At 38.9% G+C, this 19,231-nt stretch overlaps 2 protein-coding genes across 2 annotated transcripts; one reads left to right on the forward strand and one right to left on the reverse strand.

Moving 5' to 3' along the window:
• Window positions 1-732: 732 nt before the first annotated feature.
• Window positions 733-6,816, reverse strand: LOC140245479 (uncharacterized). The gene is made up of 6 exons (XM_072325050.1): window positions 6,744-6,816; window positions 4,333-4,494; window positions 3,873-3,963; window positions 2,979-3,016; window positions 1,958-2,065; window positions 733-848 (listed from the first exon to the last, which is right to left on the reverse strand). The coding sequence occupies exons 1-6, from the start codon at window positions 6,814-6,816 to the stop codon at window positions 751-753; spliced, it is 570 nt and encodes a 189-aa protein (XP_072181151.1). The 3' UTR covers window positions 733-750.
• A 6,105-nt stretch (window positions 6,817-12,921) lies between these two features.
• On the forward strand, window positions 12,922-17,659 carry LOC140245404 (uncharacterized). The gene is made up of 4 exons (XM_072324981.1): window positions 12,922-13,088; window positions 13,581-13,780; window positions 15,492-15,607; window positions 16,235-17,659. The coding sequence occupies exons 1-4, from the start codon at window positions 12,922-12,924 to the stop codon at window positions 17,657-17,659; spliced, it is 1,908 nt and encodes a 635-aa protein (XP_072181082.1).
• Window positions 17,660-19,231: the final 1,572 nt, after the last annotated feature.

Here is a 19,231-nt window from a genome sequence, read left to right on the forward strand (position 1 = left end):
TATTCAAATGCAAATAATTAGGCATATTCTCAGAAATTACAATAAACTTTAAAATGCACTTATAGCTACGGCTGGAGAGAATATTGGTGGTGTCACTCTGAGGAGGGGGGGGGGGAGGCGCACCGGGCGCGCGCCCCCTCTTTACTTTTGGTTAAAACAAAAGGAATAAAAAGAAAAATACGAGGGGGTGCGTGCGTCCTCTTTGTAAAGGCGCCTCCCCTTTATGGAATTCCTGGATCCGCCCATGATAGACCCAAAATCATAAATTTGAATTGTGTAACAATGTCTTCTCGTTTTATTCTAGCCCAATATTTCAATAATTCAATAACAATACTAGCAACAACACAGGTAATGACATGATCTGATAAATGCATTATTTTAGTCCATCCATTCCCGTACGTTTCCACCCAATGTAGTGTATTCAAAATGTTATATAAACAGTAACATAAATTTATGCACCTCATTATGCAGTATACTTGAAATGGGCCAATGAGCAAATTGAATTTCAGTTCAAGAAATCTAACTTAAGTTTTTCTCGTCCCATCATGAACTCGGTTGCTGTATTAGATCTGATCATGTTTCCCCTCAAATTTAGACAAATCATAGGCCTACTCTATACACTGATGTAGTCATCATTTATTTCTTAACACATGGGAACGAGTGGATTCAGGAAGGTTAGTGGAGGGTTTACAAGGAAATAAATAACATTTTGGGAATGATTTTGGTGGAAGTGTCGAGTTTGTTGGTCTCTTAGAAGACGGACGAATCACAGTAGCAATCCTCGGGGCAGTCCAGCCACTCATGTTGGGAACATAGCTTGCAGTATCGGTTACAGTAGAACTCGTATTCTGAATGCAGAGAAAGAAAAATACGTTCTCCTTATTTGAATAAAATATTGTTTATTAACATCAATAATTCGTCATGTTAATATGATCATGAAATATTTTTTAGACATGAAATGTCATGCGTGCATGAATTAAGAGGAGACAGCTCCATTGAGTAAACTTCTCGGTAGACGTGACAGTGTGACTGTTTATAGATCTTGCACACAATCACTATCACCACCATTTCGGGGTAAAAAAAAAATCATAAAAAAAAATCATAATTTTCACAACTCGGTTTTCCCTCTACTTTGTATCTGATATTTCATCTACCAATCTCTCGTTCTCTATCTCCCTTTCATCACTATCTCTTACACTTCTTCATCCTCAAATTTCGTTCTACTCACCCTCTTCTCTTCTATCAACTTTTGCACACGTTCTTTTGATACAATGCAATAACACCTTTAATAAACTATTCAAATATGGTAGTTTAAACTCGTTATGTAATAAATCATGTGTGTGTATTTGCACATTATCATGAAGTACACTTAGTAGGCCCTATTCTCAAAATATTACCCGTCATGTCCATCATGCAGGGTTCATTATCTGGGTATCTTTGAACGGTTACAGTTTGTCATTCCAAAGGTTCGTTAATCAGAAAATGAAGAAAAAAAAAATGTTCGTTATTCCGAATTTTCGGTATAATCCAAAAACGAAATACTGTTCGTAATTCCGAAGGTTCGTATGGTACGCAACCTTTCTCTCTCTCTCTCTCTCTCTCTCTCTCTCTCTCTCTCTCTTTCTTCATTTTCGGATTAACGAACCATCGGAGTAACAAACCTTACTTAATTTTTCGGAAAAACGAACTTTCGGAAAAAAGGAATCTTCGGAATAATGCCACAATGTTCCGATTAACGAACCCCATTTCATGTCCGGATTAACGAAGTGTGTATAAGATATATTGTGTGTTTCAGAATAACTAACCTTCGGAATAGCGAACCTTTGATCATGTTAACCAACCTTAGATCATTTTTGGATTAACGAACCTTAAAAATAACAAACATCATCCCTTTGAACATTGATGTAATCGTTGCACAAATCAAGTCTGTACTGACAAAACTCTGGCATCATCTCACCTGGCTTTCTCTTGCACTTGCAGGTGGCGCAGCCAAACTCGTCGGCTTGGTAACCATGGGGACAGTCCTTGATACATCGAATGGCGGGACACTCCAGGAGATTCCTGTCTGTATAGAGTGATATGTTCCTACTTAGTAAAACTGATGATGCATATACATGTACTTCAAACAAATCGTATCAACATTCAGACCGAAATCAGTAAAAAACAAGGTGACAAATCAAAGAAAATTGACTGAAATCGTACATGCAGAGACAAGTTCAAAACAAAAACAACTTTTGACTGGCATAAGGAAGTAAACACGACAGATTATAAGCACCTAAACGTACAGTCTTAGTCACGTGACCGTGACGTCATTTTTCTGAAACGTTCTAGTCTATATAAGTTATTCACACAAGAAGGTCGAAACTTGTTTTCATTGTCTTCCAGGAGCGAGGTCTATTAAGCTCTAATACTGCTATGGCTTTTATGTTGGGTCTGAAAGAATCATGACAAAATTCATCATTACGAGAAAAAAAAATAACAACATAATTAGTACAAATTCATATACAAAGGATTAGAGCCGGTTGATCAAGACGTTTATATTAAGATGTTTCAATAAACGCATGAAATTAAGTCAAAACAAAATTATTAGATATTTTTCAATATCTTTGTTGGAGGCAGCTGGATTTTGATTTGATTTTGCGGTCCTTTTATGGGGTAGTAATTAATTCACAATCAATCTATCAAAAATAGCCCATCAACGTTTGGTCTATCCAAACACCAATGAAATGAGCGTGATATCATATGCAACGATTATCCAGTACAAATTGATATACAATATTAAACCGCAGCTATTACAGGCAATGTTATCTCCTTATATCTGGTATTCTCGCAGTCACCACGACCGTCATTATGTTATTTTAATCATTGTCTTCTTGTTTATATGATTACAAACACACATATCCAGCTGTTTGACCACAGTGTTTCACCATGGACAGATACAAACACTATATAGGAAATGAAAAAGACTCGAAACTTACTGCAACTTGAGCAGGCCCAGTAACCCTTTATACAGGCACTGTCGATATGAAACAGAGAGACGGCATACCGTAGACAAACCACGACCACGACACACTGGTATGTAATTACATGCATTGTACTTCAATGTTGAGTGACCTCAAGAATGTGAACTGCGTTATATTCGGCTGCACGAGGAATCCCTTTCCCATTATTCGTTAAATTCTATAATCGATGGACATTTTGAATTATTCAGTGTTTATGACAAATTTGGAATAACGCCGTCTATATATTTTAACACATTCCAATGACAATTCCTCTCTTTAGATTTCCTCTCTCGATGTATCTTCTCTATAAATACACTTGGTAGGTGTCGGTAGGGCTGAATGTCGGGTAGAAAATAAACAGTGGTTTTCAATTGAGATCTATTGTTACATTCCTTTACCACGAAAGCAACTAATTAAACTTCACCTGATATCAACAGACACTAAGTCATTATCTTCTTTAAAAGATTCAGGTATTATTATTATTATTATTTTTATTATTATTATTATTATTATTATTATTATTATTATTATTATTATTATATATATATATATATATATATATATATATATATATATATATATATCATACAATTCTTCATAACAGCTTTATACATCGGAATTGATAAGACTGAAATACCGTGTTCATGAGTAGATTTCCCAAGTGTTTGGATGTTTGTTTGTTTGTCTGTTTGGTTGTTTGTTTGTTTTTACTTTTGACAGCAGGATTATGTACACAATTGTTTTGATATTATTCTGGTTCCGCGACTAAAACTTTACCTAATAGTTGGAATAGAAGCTTTGAGACAGGTGATAAACAACCAAATATTTACTGAAAACATGGAATTCTAATATTTAAAGAAGATATCATACCATCCCCCACAGGGTTGATCGGAATTCTTGGTCTCTCCATCACGATACCACCTTCCTTCGTCAGCCTCGTAGCATCCACGTCTTTCTTCATCTGGGTGGGAAAACAGTTGTCACTCATGAGACTCAGAGACAAAGATGTGAAGAAAAACCTTATTGAATACACCTTGTCACTATAAGATTATGATGTGGCTGCTTAATAGAAACCTTTGTAGCTTGACTTTTAAAATGATGATTGTGATTGTGAACTACGTACTAGTATCTCAATCCTCATACATCGAAAGGTGTCAGCTTGGCGTCCTGAAAGTATGTTAAGAGAACGAAAAACTGGAGGAAGATTTCTCCTTTATCTCCTTCTTTCTATTTAATTTTTTCTTTTGTCTTTAGTGAACTTCTTGGCATCTGTTTAATTCATTTGTCAGCCTGATGCATGATGCAGATTAAAGTCTATTCTACAGTTCACCTCCGCAATATTTTCTGCATTCCGCCTTGCTGACAAAGTTGTTTGGGTTTCCCCCACATCCTCCGTACGTGAAGGGAGCACACTTCCCTTTGTCCGTGCTGTACGCCCAGCGAATTTCCGACTCGTTGCACGGTCCAGCCTTGGCTTTCAGCTCACACGCGTCTGAGTGACGTAACAAAGGAACTTAACCAATCAGACTACTAATGTATTGTCTTTGAATATATCTCTGGACAATTCTGTATACTTCCGGTGATTTCATTGTTAATTCGATCTACTGTATCCATAGTTCACTTTTAATTTTTCCAAGCATGATCCCATTAACATCATTTTATTCAATGACAACGGCAGTTCCCGTCAGCAGAAATAATCACTGTTTGATTTGATTTAGTGGTTCCTATTATCATTGCACATTCACATACATGTATGTGCACATGTATACATACATTGGTGGTGGCATACATATTATTCATAGTCGTAAAGGTTTGCACAGTTGATCACCTGGATCACTGATCAGCAAGGCATGACAAAATATTTTCTCACCGAGGTGCAGGTGAACAGTACCATTATGTTCCTCCGTTAAAATATTTTTTTTTCTTTTCAGTTTTCGATGAAAGCATTATCATAATCACATGACAAAAAAAAATACGACAAAATGGTGACTCAAACAAAGAAATGATTAAAAGTGGAAAAACATCAATAACAACAAGAAAGAATGCGGGTAGCATACAGTACATTCCGGGGAGACAACGATTATGTAGAATATGAAGAGCATACCCATGATCAATGCATGGAGAGAGAGAGAGAGAGAGAGAGAGAGAGAGAGAGAGAGCATACATTCAAGTCATGTAAGATAGGACAGAAAAAACAGAATTCTCCCATTAAAATCCATTAACCCTGCCTGTTGTTTATCAAACCATTGCAACAACGGCTATGAGACATAAATCAGTTTTCTGTGACGAGTAAGATATTAATTGAGAATCCCCGGATATTTTCGTAAAAGTCACCGCCAGTGTCTGACGTCATAAAGATCAAAATCTCATTAATTTGGCGCTTTCTTTGGGGCATCGATGCATGAAGGGCGGAGTAATATTTAGACCTCCATGACGAAGATGACAGTTTTATGAATGGAAGGACGTTGGGGGAATCGTGATAAAGTTGGAGAAGAAATAAATTGATTCGAGAAGAGTTACACGTCATTGTCACATTTTAATTAGAATCGCACACCAAGAGTTTAGTGATTCGTCTCGAATGTTAGTCTGTCATTACTTTGTCATTATTTCCAAATCAGAGAGCCGATTGTTTTGCCGCAAAGCTTCCATGCAGCCGGGTGACAGTTGAAAAGTGCTTTGATTTTATGCAGTCAGGAACAGAAAAACTAAGCTTCGTTTCCATCAGATTACACTTTGCCATTTTCATAAAATCGCTCTTGCGATTAATTCAATTTTCCTACACCAGGGCTTGTCTAATGTCATCGTTTCTTGGTTGAATGCCGAAGACAATGTTCGCCACCATCATATTATGTTACCCTTTCTATCGTTGGGGTGTTTCTCCTTGCATGATGCTTTCAAAGCAAGTGTATAGCAAGCAGCGATTGTGCATGACTAGGATAATATCGGAAACATGTGGATAATATTTCTTTGCGCTTGTTTATGGAAGTTCGATTGCGTTTCATTATGAGAAGTGCATTTTCACATCAACATGTTTCATCATATTGCATCAAATGTTCCATAAAGAAGAAAGCATTTTTTTTTTCAACATCAAGTATATAGTCAACTAGAATTTACGTGAAAAAAAAAAAACCCAAGTATAATATGTTTCAAGGAGATCATTAAGCTCTCACATACGTGAAGCATTTATAAGTGAACATGCTGGGATATAGCTTTGTTCACGTGTGTATGACGTTTAGACAAGAGCAATCAAACTATTCCTATGGATGAAAGCATTGAAGTAATGGAAGATTATGGTAATTTAAGAGTCTTTCACAGGTTCTTGCAATTTGATAAAGTATCGTAAGATAATGACAGTTCAAATATAGACATCGTCTTGCGCCTGATGTTGCGGTGTCTTTGTATAATATTTTAATTTGAATAACATACTTCCTTAATTATATCTTATAAAACCTCTTATCTCAGAAAAGAGGAAAATATACGATATTACAAAACTTTTAACTCTATCACAGATAAAATGCCTATATCAAGGAAGCGGAAGAGCAACATGAAGAATTCACAGATACATTACTATACGGTAAAAAGGGGACATTCTTTATCATCTAGTATACTGTTGATCACAGTGCTGCGTATAACTTTGCTTTATTTTGCGATTGAGTTTACAAGCGGATTTGATCTGCACCTCTAGGTATACAGGATCTTGATTTAGTTTAAGAAGTTTACAGAGCGAAAATATGAACTTACCTCTTGTATATGCAGACATGACACCTACGAAGGTAACCAGAAGGGTGAGGCTGAGTAACTGAATTGAAATCATCTTGAATCACTGTCTTTTTCTCTCAGTTTCTCCAGACGAAAGGACGGGATTATGTCTTATTCCGCTCTGACTGCGCTTTGAGATGGATGTGTGTCTTAAGGGCTCAGATTTTGATGTGAGTTGTCTCCTTGCTAAACCTCCATCCAGGGCCACTATCGCCTCAAGCTTGTCCTCGTATACTGATGCCTTGTTTGATGGCTTGGAAGATGAATGGGGGAGCTCTTCAGCCAATCAAATTGCTTTGTGGAATAGTACGTAAGATGATTGGTGGATCCTCACAATTACGTTTTGCGTGCACGCAACACAACGTAAAATTAAAAACATGTGACGTCGTTGTTGGCATTACGTACACATTCAAGCAGAAACACACCCAAATTGTACTCATTCGCATTCGACGTGTGAGATTCTAGAATGCCTCCATCGCGACTGAAAACCTATAGTCTATTTGAGAAAGACCCTTTCTGTTTTGTTTTGCTTTTTGTTATGTACATCTCCCCCTCTCTCTCTAGTTCTCAGACTTGCAGTTGACATAGGTGGTCGACTTAAAATGATGAGAGCTTCAATACTTTCTTCATCGGGTGGTGTCACACTTTCAGTGAAAAGAGTTTTCAGATTTTCTCTTCATTTGGCGTAGTGTCGACGTTCATTCAATAACGTAAGTTTTCAGACTCGAGATGAATCTCCTATATTTCGAACATGATATTCGTAGATTTTGTTATCTACTCTACTTGTATTTCCATCTGAAAAAAAAAAATAGGCCTTTGTTTTACTTTGACTATAATAAGTGTTGGCGAGTGAATCTTATACTCATTAATATCCAAAACCACTTTTGTCGTGATCCTCTCCTACCTACTGCTGTTTATTCACTTTAATGCCACCATGCCGGTGAAGCATGAACCCACATCATCCATCCAGACATGTCAGACAGTAACAGTGGGTAGAATGATTTCACTCGTCCATGACCGTAGGATTTTGGTCAATATTTCATTATCTGCAACACACCGTCGCCTTGTTTTCCCGCCATCTGTTTTCCAACGTAAGGTGTATACGTCATTGCCGCCACTTCCGATGGAAGCCAAGCTCTTTTAGAAGAATGACTGATTCCGTATGGAATTCTGTTTGTCGCTCTCTGTCGAGACTTGACGGAGGAAAGAAAAAAAAATGACTTTAAGGCATTATTTACCATTTGCAGATGAAACAAAATCCAAGCTTAAGTGCTTCAAAATAGTTTTGAAATGTGAGCTACTGATAGAAACAACCAAATTGAATGTAAAAATTTAAATCAGTGTAATCAATGTCAAGTATTGTTTGATATACAAAATTTGAACAACAGTCACAACAAATTGTTTCTAGAATAAACCGTCTACAGTTACGGTTTATTGAGAAAAATAGTAATATCTCATTTTCTTTATATATCTTAGGCTTTATTGCAAAATTCTTCTATGGTAGAATGTTTTGTGATACAACTGACCTACACATTGTATCGAAGTGATATCGAACATTTTTTTTTTTAAATCGCTGCTCCCAATTGTAAGCAGTAGTCCTACCTTTAAAAGAAAAACAGCAGACTGGAAGGGGAGGAAAGAGGATACCTTAAATGACTGAAAATTGGAGGAGACGTACCAAGCAGATGCCTGTAGAAGAGATCAAACATGTCAAATGTCATGTTCCTCGTCGAAATAAGAAAGCCCCCTATCTCGCAACGGTATGGAAACCTGATGGTACAGCCTAACGGTTATCGGGTCGAGAAGCCACAATTGCAGTCTCGCCCAATTTGAGAAAAGGTAAAGAGGGAGAGAATAAAAACTGAAAGAGAAAAATAAAGAACGACATAATCAGAGAATAAAGAATGGAGTGGAAATTTGAGGATTGTGTGAAAAAAAAAATGATTCAGCAACGTTTATTAATGCTTATCTTTGACAAAGAGTGATTACACTGGCAAGGTTTTAGTGTAGGCCTACGTGACTATAGGCCCTACAGTAGAGTGTTTAGAGCATAAATAATAATAATATACATTCAAATTCACAAAATTCTTCCATCAAATTGATTTTATTGCAACTGATTAACAAATTGCCCTACATAGACGTAAAGAAGCACTACATACATATGATCAGTGTTTAAGTAGTGACCATGACAAAAGAAATCATGGGCATCCTACAAACTCGGGCAGGATTCGAACCTATGACCTCCTGATCTCCGGACAGGGCCGACCACTGAGCTAGATTATAGAACCAGCAGTAACTGTCGGGCGGAAATTGGGTAGTCTGGTGAACAAAGCGCCTGTTCGGAGGTCAGGAGGTCGTAGGTTCGAATCCTGCCGGAGTATGTCATGCCCATGAAGATGATGATGAACAAAGACCATGATGATGATGTTATTAGAGATGGTCATTATTATCATTATCATCATTGCCATCATCATCATCATCATCATCATCATCATCATCATCATCATCATCATCATCATTGTCATTAAGTCCTAATCACTCATACTAGTATCATGGTGATGTTGATAATAACTATGAGGAGCATGTCAGTAATTTTGCCACAGTAGTAATGACAATATCACCAGCTGTTATTTTGTCTGTTGTTATCATCGCCTTCTCGGCTTATCACCCAAATTGTCAGATGATGGCGCATGGCGTTCCTTCGAGCTGCGCTTCGCGGTATGTACGCCCTCTACGGTACACAAATTAACGTTACTGTTTTTACCGCTGTGGAAAAAAAAAAAAAAACCATTGAATACACCGCCGTTTGAGAGTTTTTTCCGCCTTCATTTGGCACATTGTGAGTTCTCTTGAATATGTTTATGTCATTATTTGTCAGAGTACATAAACAACGGTGCATATGTCATTGAATTTTAACATGAAATCATGGCTCAGTGCTTACGGTCTACATTTTGCTCTAACGTTTACAGCCAGTGTGCACTGCACTGCGTTTTAGTCTATGGGACAAATTCATCGTAGTCCCAGGTATATCTACTGGTGTAGTGTCTATGTCTCAATGGAACAATACCATGGGAACATGCTACAAACAATGTCAATTCTGATATTTGCTTTCTCCGGTGTAGAAGATTCTAGGACGGAATTTGTAAAACACAACTTGTCCCTTGAAATGTGTTAATGTATTTTTACTTTGGCAGTGAGACTGTGTGTAAGACTAACGTTAGAGGAGCCCTACTGGCTGGCCCTAGCCTATGCTATGCTAGCCTAGCCCGACCAGACGCTGTTACGCTATGCGAAAACAGCGTCTGACGTGCGCGGCATGCAGCCTCGAAGTGAGGAACCTCAACACAACTACAAAACTTAGGAAAATGTATACTTTTCTCCTTTAAACAGAATACTTTATTCACGTTAAATGCATGTTTCTATTACAGAAGAATAGTCCGCCACACTGGGTCCATGGAGACCACTTGCGATAAGTCCGTGGAACAAATAACATTACACTTTCTGGCGCAATTCCTGACCGTCGGGCTTCGTCGTTGCAGGATTCAAAATGGCGCCTTGACTTATGCGCATGCATGACCGGATGTGCTCCAGAGCGAGCGCGTGTGCGTTGAAAGTGTTGAACAAACCTTGGCGTCTGCTACACAATAACCGTGGTATGGAGCTCAATGCTCGTCGCCCGACCAGACGCCAGCCGCCGCCAAGCCCAGTACAGTTTATAGCTGTATACTAGTAACCGTGCGTACACTGCTTGAGTGTAACAGCACGGTCGACAGCGCGACCTTTTGAAAGGGCATTCACATCACGTGACCACCCGATATCTAAACTTGGCCTGGCGTGAAAGATTGTGTACGGTGTGGACATGCTGGATATGATGATCAATTTCGGTAAGTTTCATTTTGTACATTTGAATACTGATAGCATCAGATGTAGAATAAATATTGAAGAGTATACTCGATGGGTTTGAGGTGACAAAAATGAACGTAAGTATCAAAAGTCAAAGCTATCGTGATACGATTACGTCGCTCTCCTAGTGGTTGGTGGTCACGCGCGTACAGCCCTGTCGCGACGTACCATGTACAGCGACTGGGCTGTGTATAGTTAATGCTAGCCTAAACAAAAGGGCCGTGCGCGTGCCTAACGTTAGATAGAGAGGCCCTATAACTCGTTATAATTAATGCTATAATTTTACAACCACATGTGTGTGTTTTTACCATCCTGCCTAACCCCGGGCCGTGGCGCTCCTTCACCTCACACAGCAGGGCTGCCAACCTTGAGTGAGAGTTTGGCGTGAGACACTGCAAGGGAGCGGAGCAACCTCCTAGCTCCTGGCTGGTTAGACCGATTATATATAGCGCCTGGCGGCCTGCTGTGCGGCCGTACGTACTATGTATGGTTGAGGGGTCTAGATATCGCGCACGAAAATTTGTGATGCTCTTATAATAGAAATTATTCCACAATTGTACCTGAATTTCTCAATAAATATCACGAAAATGCAGAAAAATCTCCTCCCAGAATCTCCTGATAATACGATGACGGAGTAGTGCGCTGTCGCCGTATGTATGTCGGACTTAATTTTATGCGTTCAATTTCTCGGGGTATGTAAAGGTCGCGCAGCTGCCCTATGTAGTTTCATGCATGAAATTGTCTGCCCCTCTCTGTGGCTGTATAAACGTGCTTCGGCTTTCGTACAATATTATAAATGATCGATCGAACAAATTATAAATTCTATCGGCTACGATCATACGAACGAGACAAGCGAGATGCCACGTCTAGGCTACAACATCCTTAAAAAAAAAAAAATTTAAGCTAAGGTAGGTAAATTACACGGTAAAAAATTCGAAATTTAGTGAAAAGTTTGTTTGAAATCAAAATTTCTTACCTGCTTCCTTCTCATGTTTAGCGGTTGTCAGGTATGTTTATTCCATGGGCGTGTCGGCAAATTTTGCACTTAGTCCTACACGTAATATTGCTTGCTATACGCAGTTACGCTATGTGCGATCATGAAGTCCCTGCGCGAGACCTAGTACCTTTACTATACACAGTCAGTGTATGTTAAGTGATGTAAAGCACACGTCATAGCCATACATGTACTGTAATTTGCCCAAAGTACAAGCTGCGCTCACGTGGTATAGGTAGAAACCAATCGTAATCCAATAGCTCGTCTTTGCGTGCGAACTGAAAACGATTATTATTGGTTAAGCTTTTAACCCGCGCAGGAAAATCTTGAAATTTTGGGCTTGGGCATATCGATATTCGGAATATCAGAGAATTTAGAGATATATTTATTTTTGTAGTCATGTACATTCCATTTTGGGGGTTTAGCGTGAGATTTTGTTTATCAGAGTGAGACAGTCAAAATTGGTTGAATTGCGTGAGTCTCACGCTCAATGCGTGAGAGTTGGCAGCCCTGCACAGTTATAATGTGAAAGTGCCCTGAGTCAGAAGAGTGCTAGACATCTAGAATACCTCTGTACGATGAAAAAAAAAAATTGCGCCTCTATATAAGCAAAGAGCGATCGGACGCCACACAATGTCACGCAGCAAGAGTGCCTGATCAAAAGGCTACACTGCTACTGACTAGCGAATACGAAAATACGATCGTCGATTGGGCAACTCAAACTGAGGCCAGTGAGGGAGATTTATTTGATTTGATATGATATATTAATTTTGAATTATTTGCAATAAAATGAAAATAATATCTAGGGTAAAATTTGGAAATTTAAAGAAATTTTATGAATATAGATTTGGCATTTAAATATTCCTTGAGGAATGATAAATGCCAAATAAATTCAAATAACAACAACAATAACAACAGCGCAAGTGCAGAGGTTTCAAATCCGTCCTACAGAGCAGTTGTCGTTCTTGCAGATCCCTCCTGACCGAATCATTTAAAGTCATCGATTTGGACACAAATGGACTACATCGGTATATATTCAAATTGAGAATTTATGGTCATCCACTGAGTTACAACGGTAGATCAGCTCTTTGTATGTTGTGATTATATTAAAGCCTCAAACTCAGAGCCAGATGCTTGCAAATGCATGAGAAAGCAAAAGATCAAGTCTTACTAAATAATTGTTATATTTGAATCAGTAGCAATTTTCACATGAGTTATAGGTTGCAAATATAACATGTTTTCCTGATCTCTCCCTACAGGAAAATGGGGCTTGGTGGTAGAAAATCAGATACCAGTCGGAAGAAAAAGCACAGCATCACTGTCAGTCCTGCTGACCTTCCAAGGTTGAAGGTCATCAGAGAAGGGGCAAAGTGTAAAGACAACAATGAAGTGTTTAAATGGATGCTCGTTCTTGCAGAGAAGTACCTTGGGTAAGTGATTAAAATAAAATAATACCCAAAAAAACACAAAACAAAACAAAACAAACTCTTATTGACAATTTGGGACCTGGTATACCAGGTTCCCATGTATGAGTTCCATGCCATGGGAACCTGGTATCGGGTTCCCGTAAGGAATTGGTTAAGAACAATAATACCAATGTACATTTTGCATGACAGTGATTTGATTCCTTTTGACTGATTCAAGGAAATTATGTAATATATCTTTTTATGACTAAAATTGATGATGAGTGTGATGTAAGCAATGTCATGTTCTGTTCTTCACCAAAATGACTGTGTCTTGGTTATTACATTCTGTGTCAAATGATTTCTATGTATTTTTTTTTTTTTGGTAATTTGTAAATGTATTCAAGTTTTATTTAAGTTCATTGCCCTAACATCAGCGTCTTTTCTTTCAAGTCAGGGTTGCCTCGGCATGACTTCTATCTGAAACATCTAATGTGAGTGTTTTTAAATGATATGCAGAGTGGACACAGTTGGTGCTAGTTCATCCACGACAGAGAATCTTCCAGAGGAAGCTAGGCTGACTGAAATTCCTGTATCAGATCTAAAGATGGATGGAGAAGAGACTGAAGACCTTGCATCTGAAAAAGATGATGGAAGAACAGAAGATATTGTCAGTAATGCTGCAAAAGCCATCAGAGAAGACCTAGAGAAGGAAGGAGGTTTGTTAGTCATTTTCTCCACTTAGTTCTAGCTTAGCATTATTATTATTATTATCATTTATTCGACCAGGTAAAGAATATAGGATACATATCATAAACATTACAAACATGAAACAAAAACCAGGATGAACATTACAAAGGAATACACACTGTACTGTACATGTTACGCAAAATGAAAATGAAATAAAAGGAGACAACGTGAAGGTCAGGGCACACAAAAGTAAAGACATTGACTGTTGCCCGTAGGCATGTGAGCCCACACATGTTGCCCCTAAGAAACATTTAACAATAGAGTCCCAAGTATACTCGGGACTCCTCCTCAACAGGTTAAATCTACAATTTGTCCTCATACGTTGTGTGAGGATTTTGTTCTTCATAGTTTTATCAGATTTGATTACTTTCAAAATAGAATGCTACATATGTGTATGTACATGTATGTCACTGTCATTAAAATTTAAAGTAGAAAGATTGTATGAAATTTTTAAACAAAATAAGTTGTGAAAGTGTTCAAAAGGTTTTTTTTTTTTTTTTTTTTTTTTTTTTTTTTTTTTTTTACTCATTTGTTCTTCATAACTTAAAGAATTTAGAAGGTAGCAGGTTTTTCAAACAACAGAATAGCTTTAGTTTTGTATCACATTTAGACTGATACTGACATATGATTTAAGAGATGAAAATGTGACCTGCTACAACAAAAGGATCCTTAAGTTGCTAACGGGTGAGCCAAGAAAATCGAGTTTGAAGTCAGATCATCAAAATCCGTCAAAACATTTTGATTTCTGTTTTTGACATAATGTTGTAGTCTAATGTATCTTCTGTTGTCAGTGCGTGGCATCCTGGTTACTGATTGGTCATGCATAGACCGCTGGCGCTAAGCCTGAATGAACATCGCAGAAGTTGCTAGGAGCGTATCTTCTACTGTCAAACGGCAGAAACTGTCTTGCTTCCCCTTGATCATGATAGCGTAGGAAGGAAAACTTTGAATGTGATTTTCTCGAAACGCTGATTTTGAGACCACTCTACATGCGCTAATAAAATCATCGATATCTCCGCGACCGAGTACTTTTATGAGTCATGTTTTATATGACATTTATGTGGAAGAGTAAGGGAATGATGTCATGTCATTTTCAGAAAATTGTCCTCCCCGACTTTCAGATCCTTTCGTTGCAGCGGGTCACAAATGCTTGCATAATTGGGAGAGATTATACTCTTTTGCTGTGTCTCAGTCTTTACCCTGTAATGACAAACAGGTCAAAAATGAAAATACCAAAATCAAGCATTGTAAAGATGCCTTTTGCCGTCACACTCCCAGACAGTATCAAAATCATACTACTTTCTTTTAATTCATATTGTAAAATACAATCATGGCTAACAGTTCATTTCTGATCCAAGAATGTTGCATATGTTTGTGTTACAATACTACCTCATGTAACTGTTGTAGGAAATGGACTTCAAAATTTTCAAAAATTTTTCCTGAAGGTGCACACAGTAAGTTATTAATTATTGTATCTCAGTATAGTATCACATGTATTGTTTTCTTCTTCTTCTTCTTTTGTTACTGTTATTTTGGTTTTGAATTGTCCTAATGCTAGCGTGTTTTTTAGTCATTTTGTACACCCGTATGAATAGCACCATTGCGCTTAGAAACACCAGTATGACGCGCCATATAAATGCTATTATTATTATTAAAATGTTGCACATGATTTGTCACCAGATGAGGAGATTCCTCCTGCTGAGAAATTTGATGTGATCGTCTCAGAAGTTGGCAGCACACTGCAGCTCTTGGATGGTGAGAAGGAAGGATTGGAGAACTCCAGCTCTCAGGAGGAGGTGAGATTTTTCTCAAAATGTGAAAATGAAATGCTAGAGCATTATTCAGAGACAACACAGATAAGGAAGTTCATTTCCTGTAAACTATAGCTCCACAGTTCAACCAGGGCCCCATTTTGTAAAAGATGTTAGGATAGTAACTCTTGCCAGAGTGGCAACTTCCAATAGCAACAGCCAATCGGGAAGCTGGATTCTCGTTGTTACCATGACAATTGCCATTCCGGCAAGAGTTGCTATAGTATCAACTTTTTATGAAATGGGGTCCAGGTTTAAACAGTCCTTTTTGTGAAGGTCATTTGTGCTTAAATATCTAGATGTACTCAAAGAGAATCAGAGAAGCCAAAGTTTCTACACCACATTAGTTACTCATATTTTCATTTCTTTGTCTGAACTAACAGATAATCCAATCTATCTTGCCTTACATGTAGATCAGAATTTGAATATTATCCATGACTAGTTTGACTAAAATCCCAGTTAAAAGGCTCACTGTACAGTTATGCCTTAATTTTATGCGTAAAATCACACAATAATGGCTGCCTCCTTTCAGAGTGTATTAAAAAACAGGTGACAAAATAATTCCTGACTCATTTTATTGACTGTCAGTAAATTCTTTGTCTCCCTGTGCAGGAGGGAGCTGAGAAAGCAGCAGACTCAAAGACAAGACCACGGCGTAGCAGGCGAGTTCGTCAAAGCAAAGAAGGTCGGTTTAAATGCAGCATGTGTCCCTTCAGATACCCAACCAAGGAAGCTGTCTTGCAGCATGAGGAAACACATGGCCGCAAAGTTCAAGTTTGTGAGAAATGTGACAAGGAGTTTGTTAATGTTGATGCCCTGAAGGCGCACATCCGTTTTGTGCATGACAAGAAATTTGACTGCAGTGACTGTGACAAAAAGTTTGGTACAAAGTACCTCTTGATGCAGCACCGGCGATCCCACACAGGAGAGAAGCCATTTGTATGTGAGACATGTAACAAGGGTTTCACCACCTCCTCTTCATTGAAGGCTCACATGGAGAGTCACAATGTCAGCCGCTCCTACCTCTGCCATGAATGTGGTGCTGCATACCGCCGGAGGGACTGTCTCAAACAGCACATCCTCCGATGCCACAAAACAGAAGATGAGTTTCAGTGTGAGATGTGTGGCAAGAGTTTTAAATATCGTGAGTCTCTTAAGAACCATTTGGAGCACCACAAGAACTCAGACCAAGGCAAGTACCCGTATCAGTGCCATCTTTGTGGCAAGGGATACACCCTCGCTGTCACGCTTCGTCGACACATGAACTCACATGAAACTGTCTTCCAGTGTGACGTTTGCAATCGGCAGTTTAGTCATCGGCATCACCTCAAACGACATTCCATCGTACACACTGGAGAACGCCCCTTTGTGTGTGGGTACTGTGATAGGACGTTTGGTCTACGCACAACATTACTGACCCATCTCCGTCTCCATACGGGAGAAAAACCTTACAAGTGTAAGATGTGTCCCATTGCCTTTCGACGTAACTACAGCTTGAAAAATCACATGAAAAAGGCACATGGGATTGAAGTACCGAACCGCAGCCCTGGTTCTCTACCACTGAAGGACAGTAACCAAGATAACGTACCCACAGAGGTGATGATGGAACTTCAGCTTCAACAGGAGGAGACGGGAACACAGAAGGAGCTCATTCCAGAGACAGTGCCCATCCACATCTTGCAGCAGATTGACCCAGATGGAAATGTGGACCAGCAGACAGTGACATACAGCACATCTGCAGAGGGAGCTGTGGTGGCCAGTGAGTTGGTAGACAGTGCTGAGAGCCAGCAAGCTGTCATGACTCTAGCTAACATGTCGCACCAACTCATGAACATGCAGCAAATGGAAGAGTTGCAGCAACAGGTGCAACAACAGATTCAACAAGCTGAAGAGGTGCAGCAACAAGTACAAGAGGTGCACATCCAGCAGCTAGAGGATGGGACTCAGACCGTGGAGTACAAATATGTCACGTTTCCCGTCAATTTCACCTCAATTCCTACCTCAGAAGCAGAGCCTCAGGATGCCATTATTCAATGAGAAAAGGTTTTTGGTTAATAGTCCACATTCTCTTGAAATGGGGTTGTAGTGTACCCAAGATGTGAGCATCTGTTTTGTGCATTAACTGGTATTCAACCATAATTTAAGTGAAATGTCATGAGCCTAAATAATAATCTATTTTGTAAAATGTGATATTTTGCTAGGCATGGCTCTAAGTATTTGGATTACATCTAATTCATCTACGTAAGGGTCATTCCAGTACTTTGATGAACTATTGTGTATTAGCTTCCCCTAGCATTCAGACAATATGGGCATTTGCAGTCTGAAGCTGTATTTCTGAGAAGCTGAAAGCACCCAGAGCAGGAAATGAGACTTTGAACCAGTCTGTTCACTGCTGGCATGCACAAGTGTGCATATATACAGTATTTAGTAGACACTTGGTTCTATATATTGACACAGAATGTATTGCAAATTTTCGCATATAATTATAATAACTTTGGTGTGGCAAAATAATGAAACATTTGTTGCATTGCTGTGCCTCTATTAATTTAAAACACTCGTAATGCATGTTAAAGGCGCATAGTCCTGGTAGTGTAGAGGGCGCTGTTGATGATATTGCCGAAGTTGCGCTGTCATCAAGAGTAAAGCGCGTAGGTGTTGCTAAGTAATGTTGCCTTCGTTGCCTTCCCTGCACATCACGCAGTCTGTAGTAATGCCAGGGTGCGTGCATAAGTGCTTCTTATTATGACATCACAAAAGAATTTTGCTAAAGCGGTCATCCCCACTCAGCCGAATCATGAGCTGAACTGTGATCGGACCACTGACTACAGTGGATCGGACTTCTTTGAATTGAGGAAGTGGGTCACAGCGTAAGCGCTAAAGAGGCGTCGATAGCGTAGGTCTCTATGGGAAGCTTGCGCCGTGCGCCCGCATACGCATTTGACTATACCACCGGGACCATGTGCCTTTAAGTGTTAGCATAATGTAATCTCAGTTTGCAGTTCATACCAATACACGTACGTGTATTTGAAATGGTATTGTCGGAGCCCATTCATATTCATCATGAGTAAAAAATGCAAGAATGAAGAGTAAAACCATTTGTGGACAAGATGTCATACCGAATATGTCCCCTTGACATACGTGTGTGAATGGGTAAATGTACCTTGCGATGCTGAGATCTAGCAAAGAACAGTGCTGATACTGACGAGACTCCCCTGAGTAAATAATATCATGTTTTTATCATCTTCGTTATTATAATTACCACCATTCAAAGTCCAATGCTGTCTCTTACCATTCAGCGGTAAATTTTTGGGAAAACGTGGAATTCACCCCTCCCGTTCTTTAACATTGTTTGCATTGATACACGATTATCTGAAAGGCGAGCAGTAACTCTCCCTCCTACAACAATGTACTCTTCTAGTGAATATCAGGAGTCTAGAACTTGTCGTCATTTGCACCGAGTTCAATAGTGAAAGTTTCCATGTATTGTCAGCTTCAGTCTTCTGCGATTAATATTTTGATGAGAGTACAGTCAAACCTATCAAGTGGCCACCCAATGAGATGAAGATTGGCCGTTATAGACAGGTGGCAGCTTAGGCAGGTTTGAATTTA

Source organism: Diadema setosum, chromosome 22 (assembly GCF_964275005.1).
Source record: "Diadema setosum chromosome 22, eeDiaSeto1, whole genome shotgun sequence".
NCBI lineage: Eukaryota > Metazoa > Echinodermata > Echinoidea > Diadematoida > Diadematidae > Diadema > Diadema setosum.

Bases quoted from the DNA above. Each gene is read 5' to 3' on its own strand.
- LOC140245404 (XM_072324981.1), top strand. From the start codon at position 12,922: ATGGGGCTTGGTGGTAGAAAATCAGATACCAGTCGGAAGAAAAAGCAC. The intron at 13,089-13,580 runs GTAAGTGATTAA...AATGATATGCAG, and splicing joins CTTGCAGAGAAGTACCTTGG to AGTGGACACAGTTGGTGCTA. The intron at 13,781-15,491 runs GTTTGTTAGTCA...ATTTGTCACCAG, and splicing joins AGACCTAGAGAAGGAAGGAG to ATGAGGAGATTCCTCCTGCT.
- LOC140245479 (XM_072325050.1), bottom strand. From the start codon at position 6,816: ATGATTTCAATTCAGTTACTCAGCCTCACCCTTCTGGTTACCTTCGTA. The intron at 4,495-6,743 runs GTAAGTTCATAT...TACGTCACTCAG, and splicing joins CATGTCTGCATATACAAGAG to ACGCGTGTGAGCTGAAAGCC. The intron at 2,066-2,978 runs GTAAGTTTCGAG...CACTCTATACAG, and splicing joins CTGGGCCTGCTCAAGTTGCA to ACAGGAATCTCCTGGAGTGT.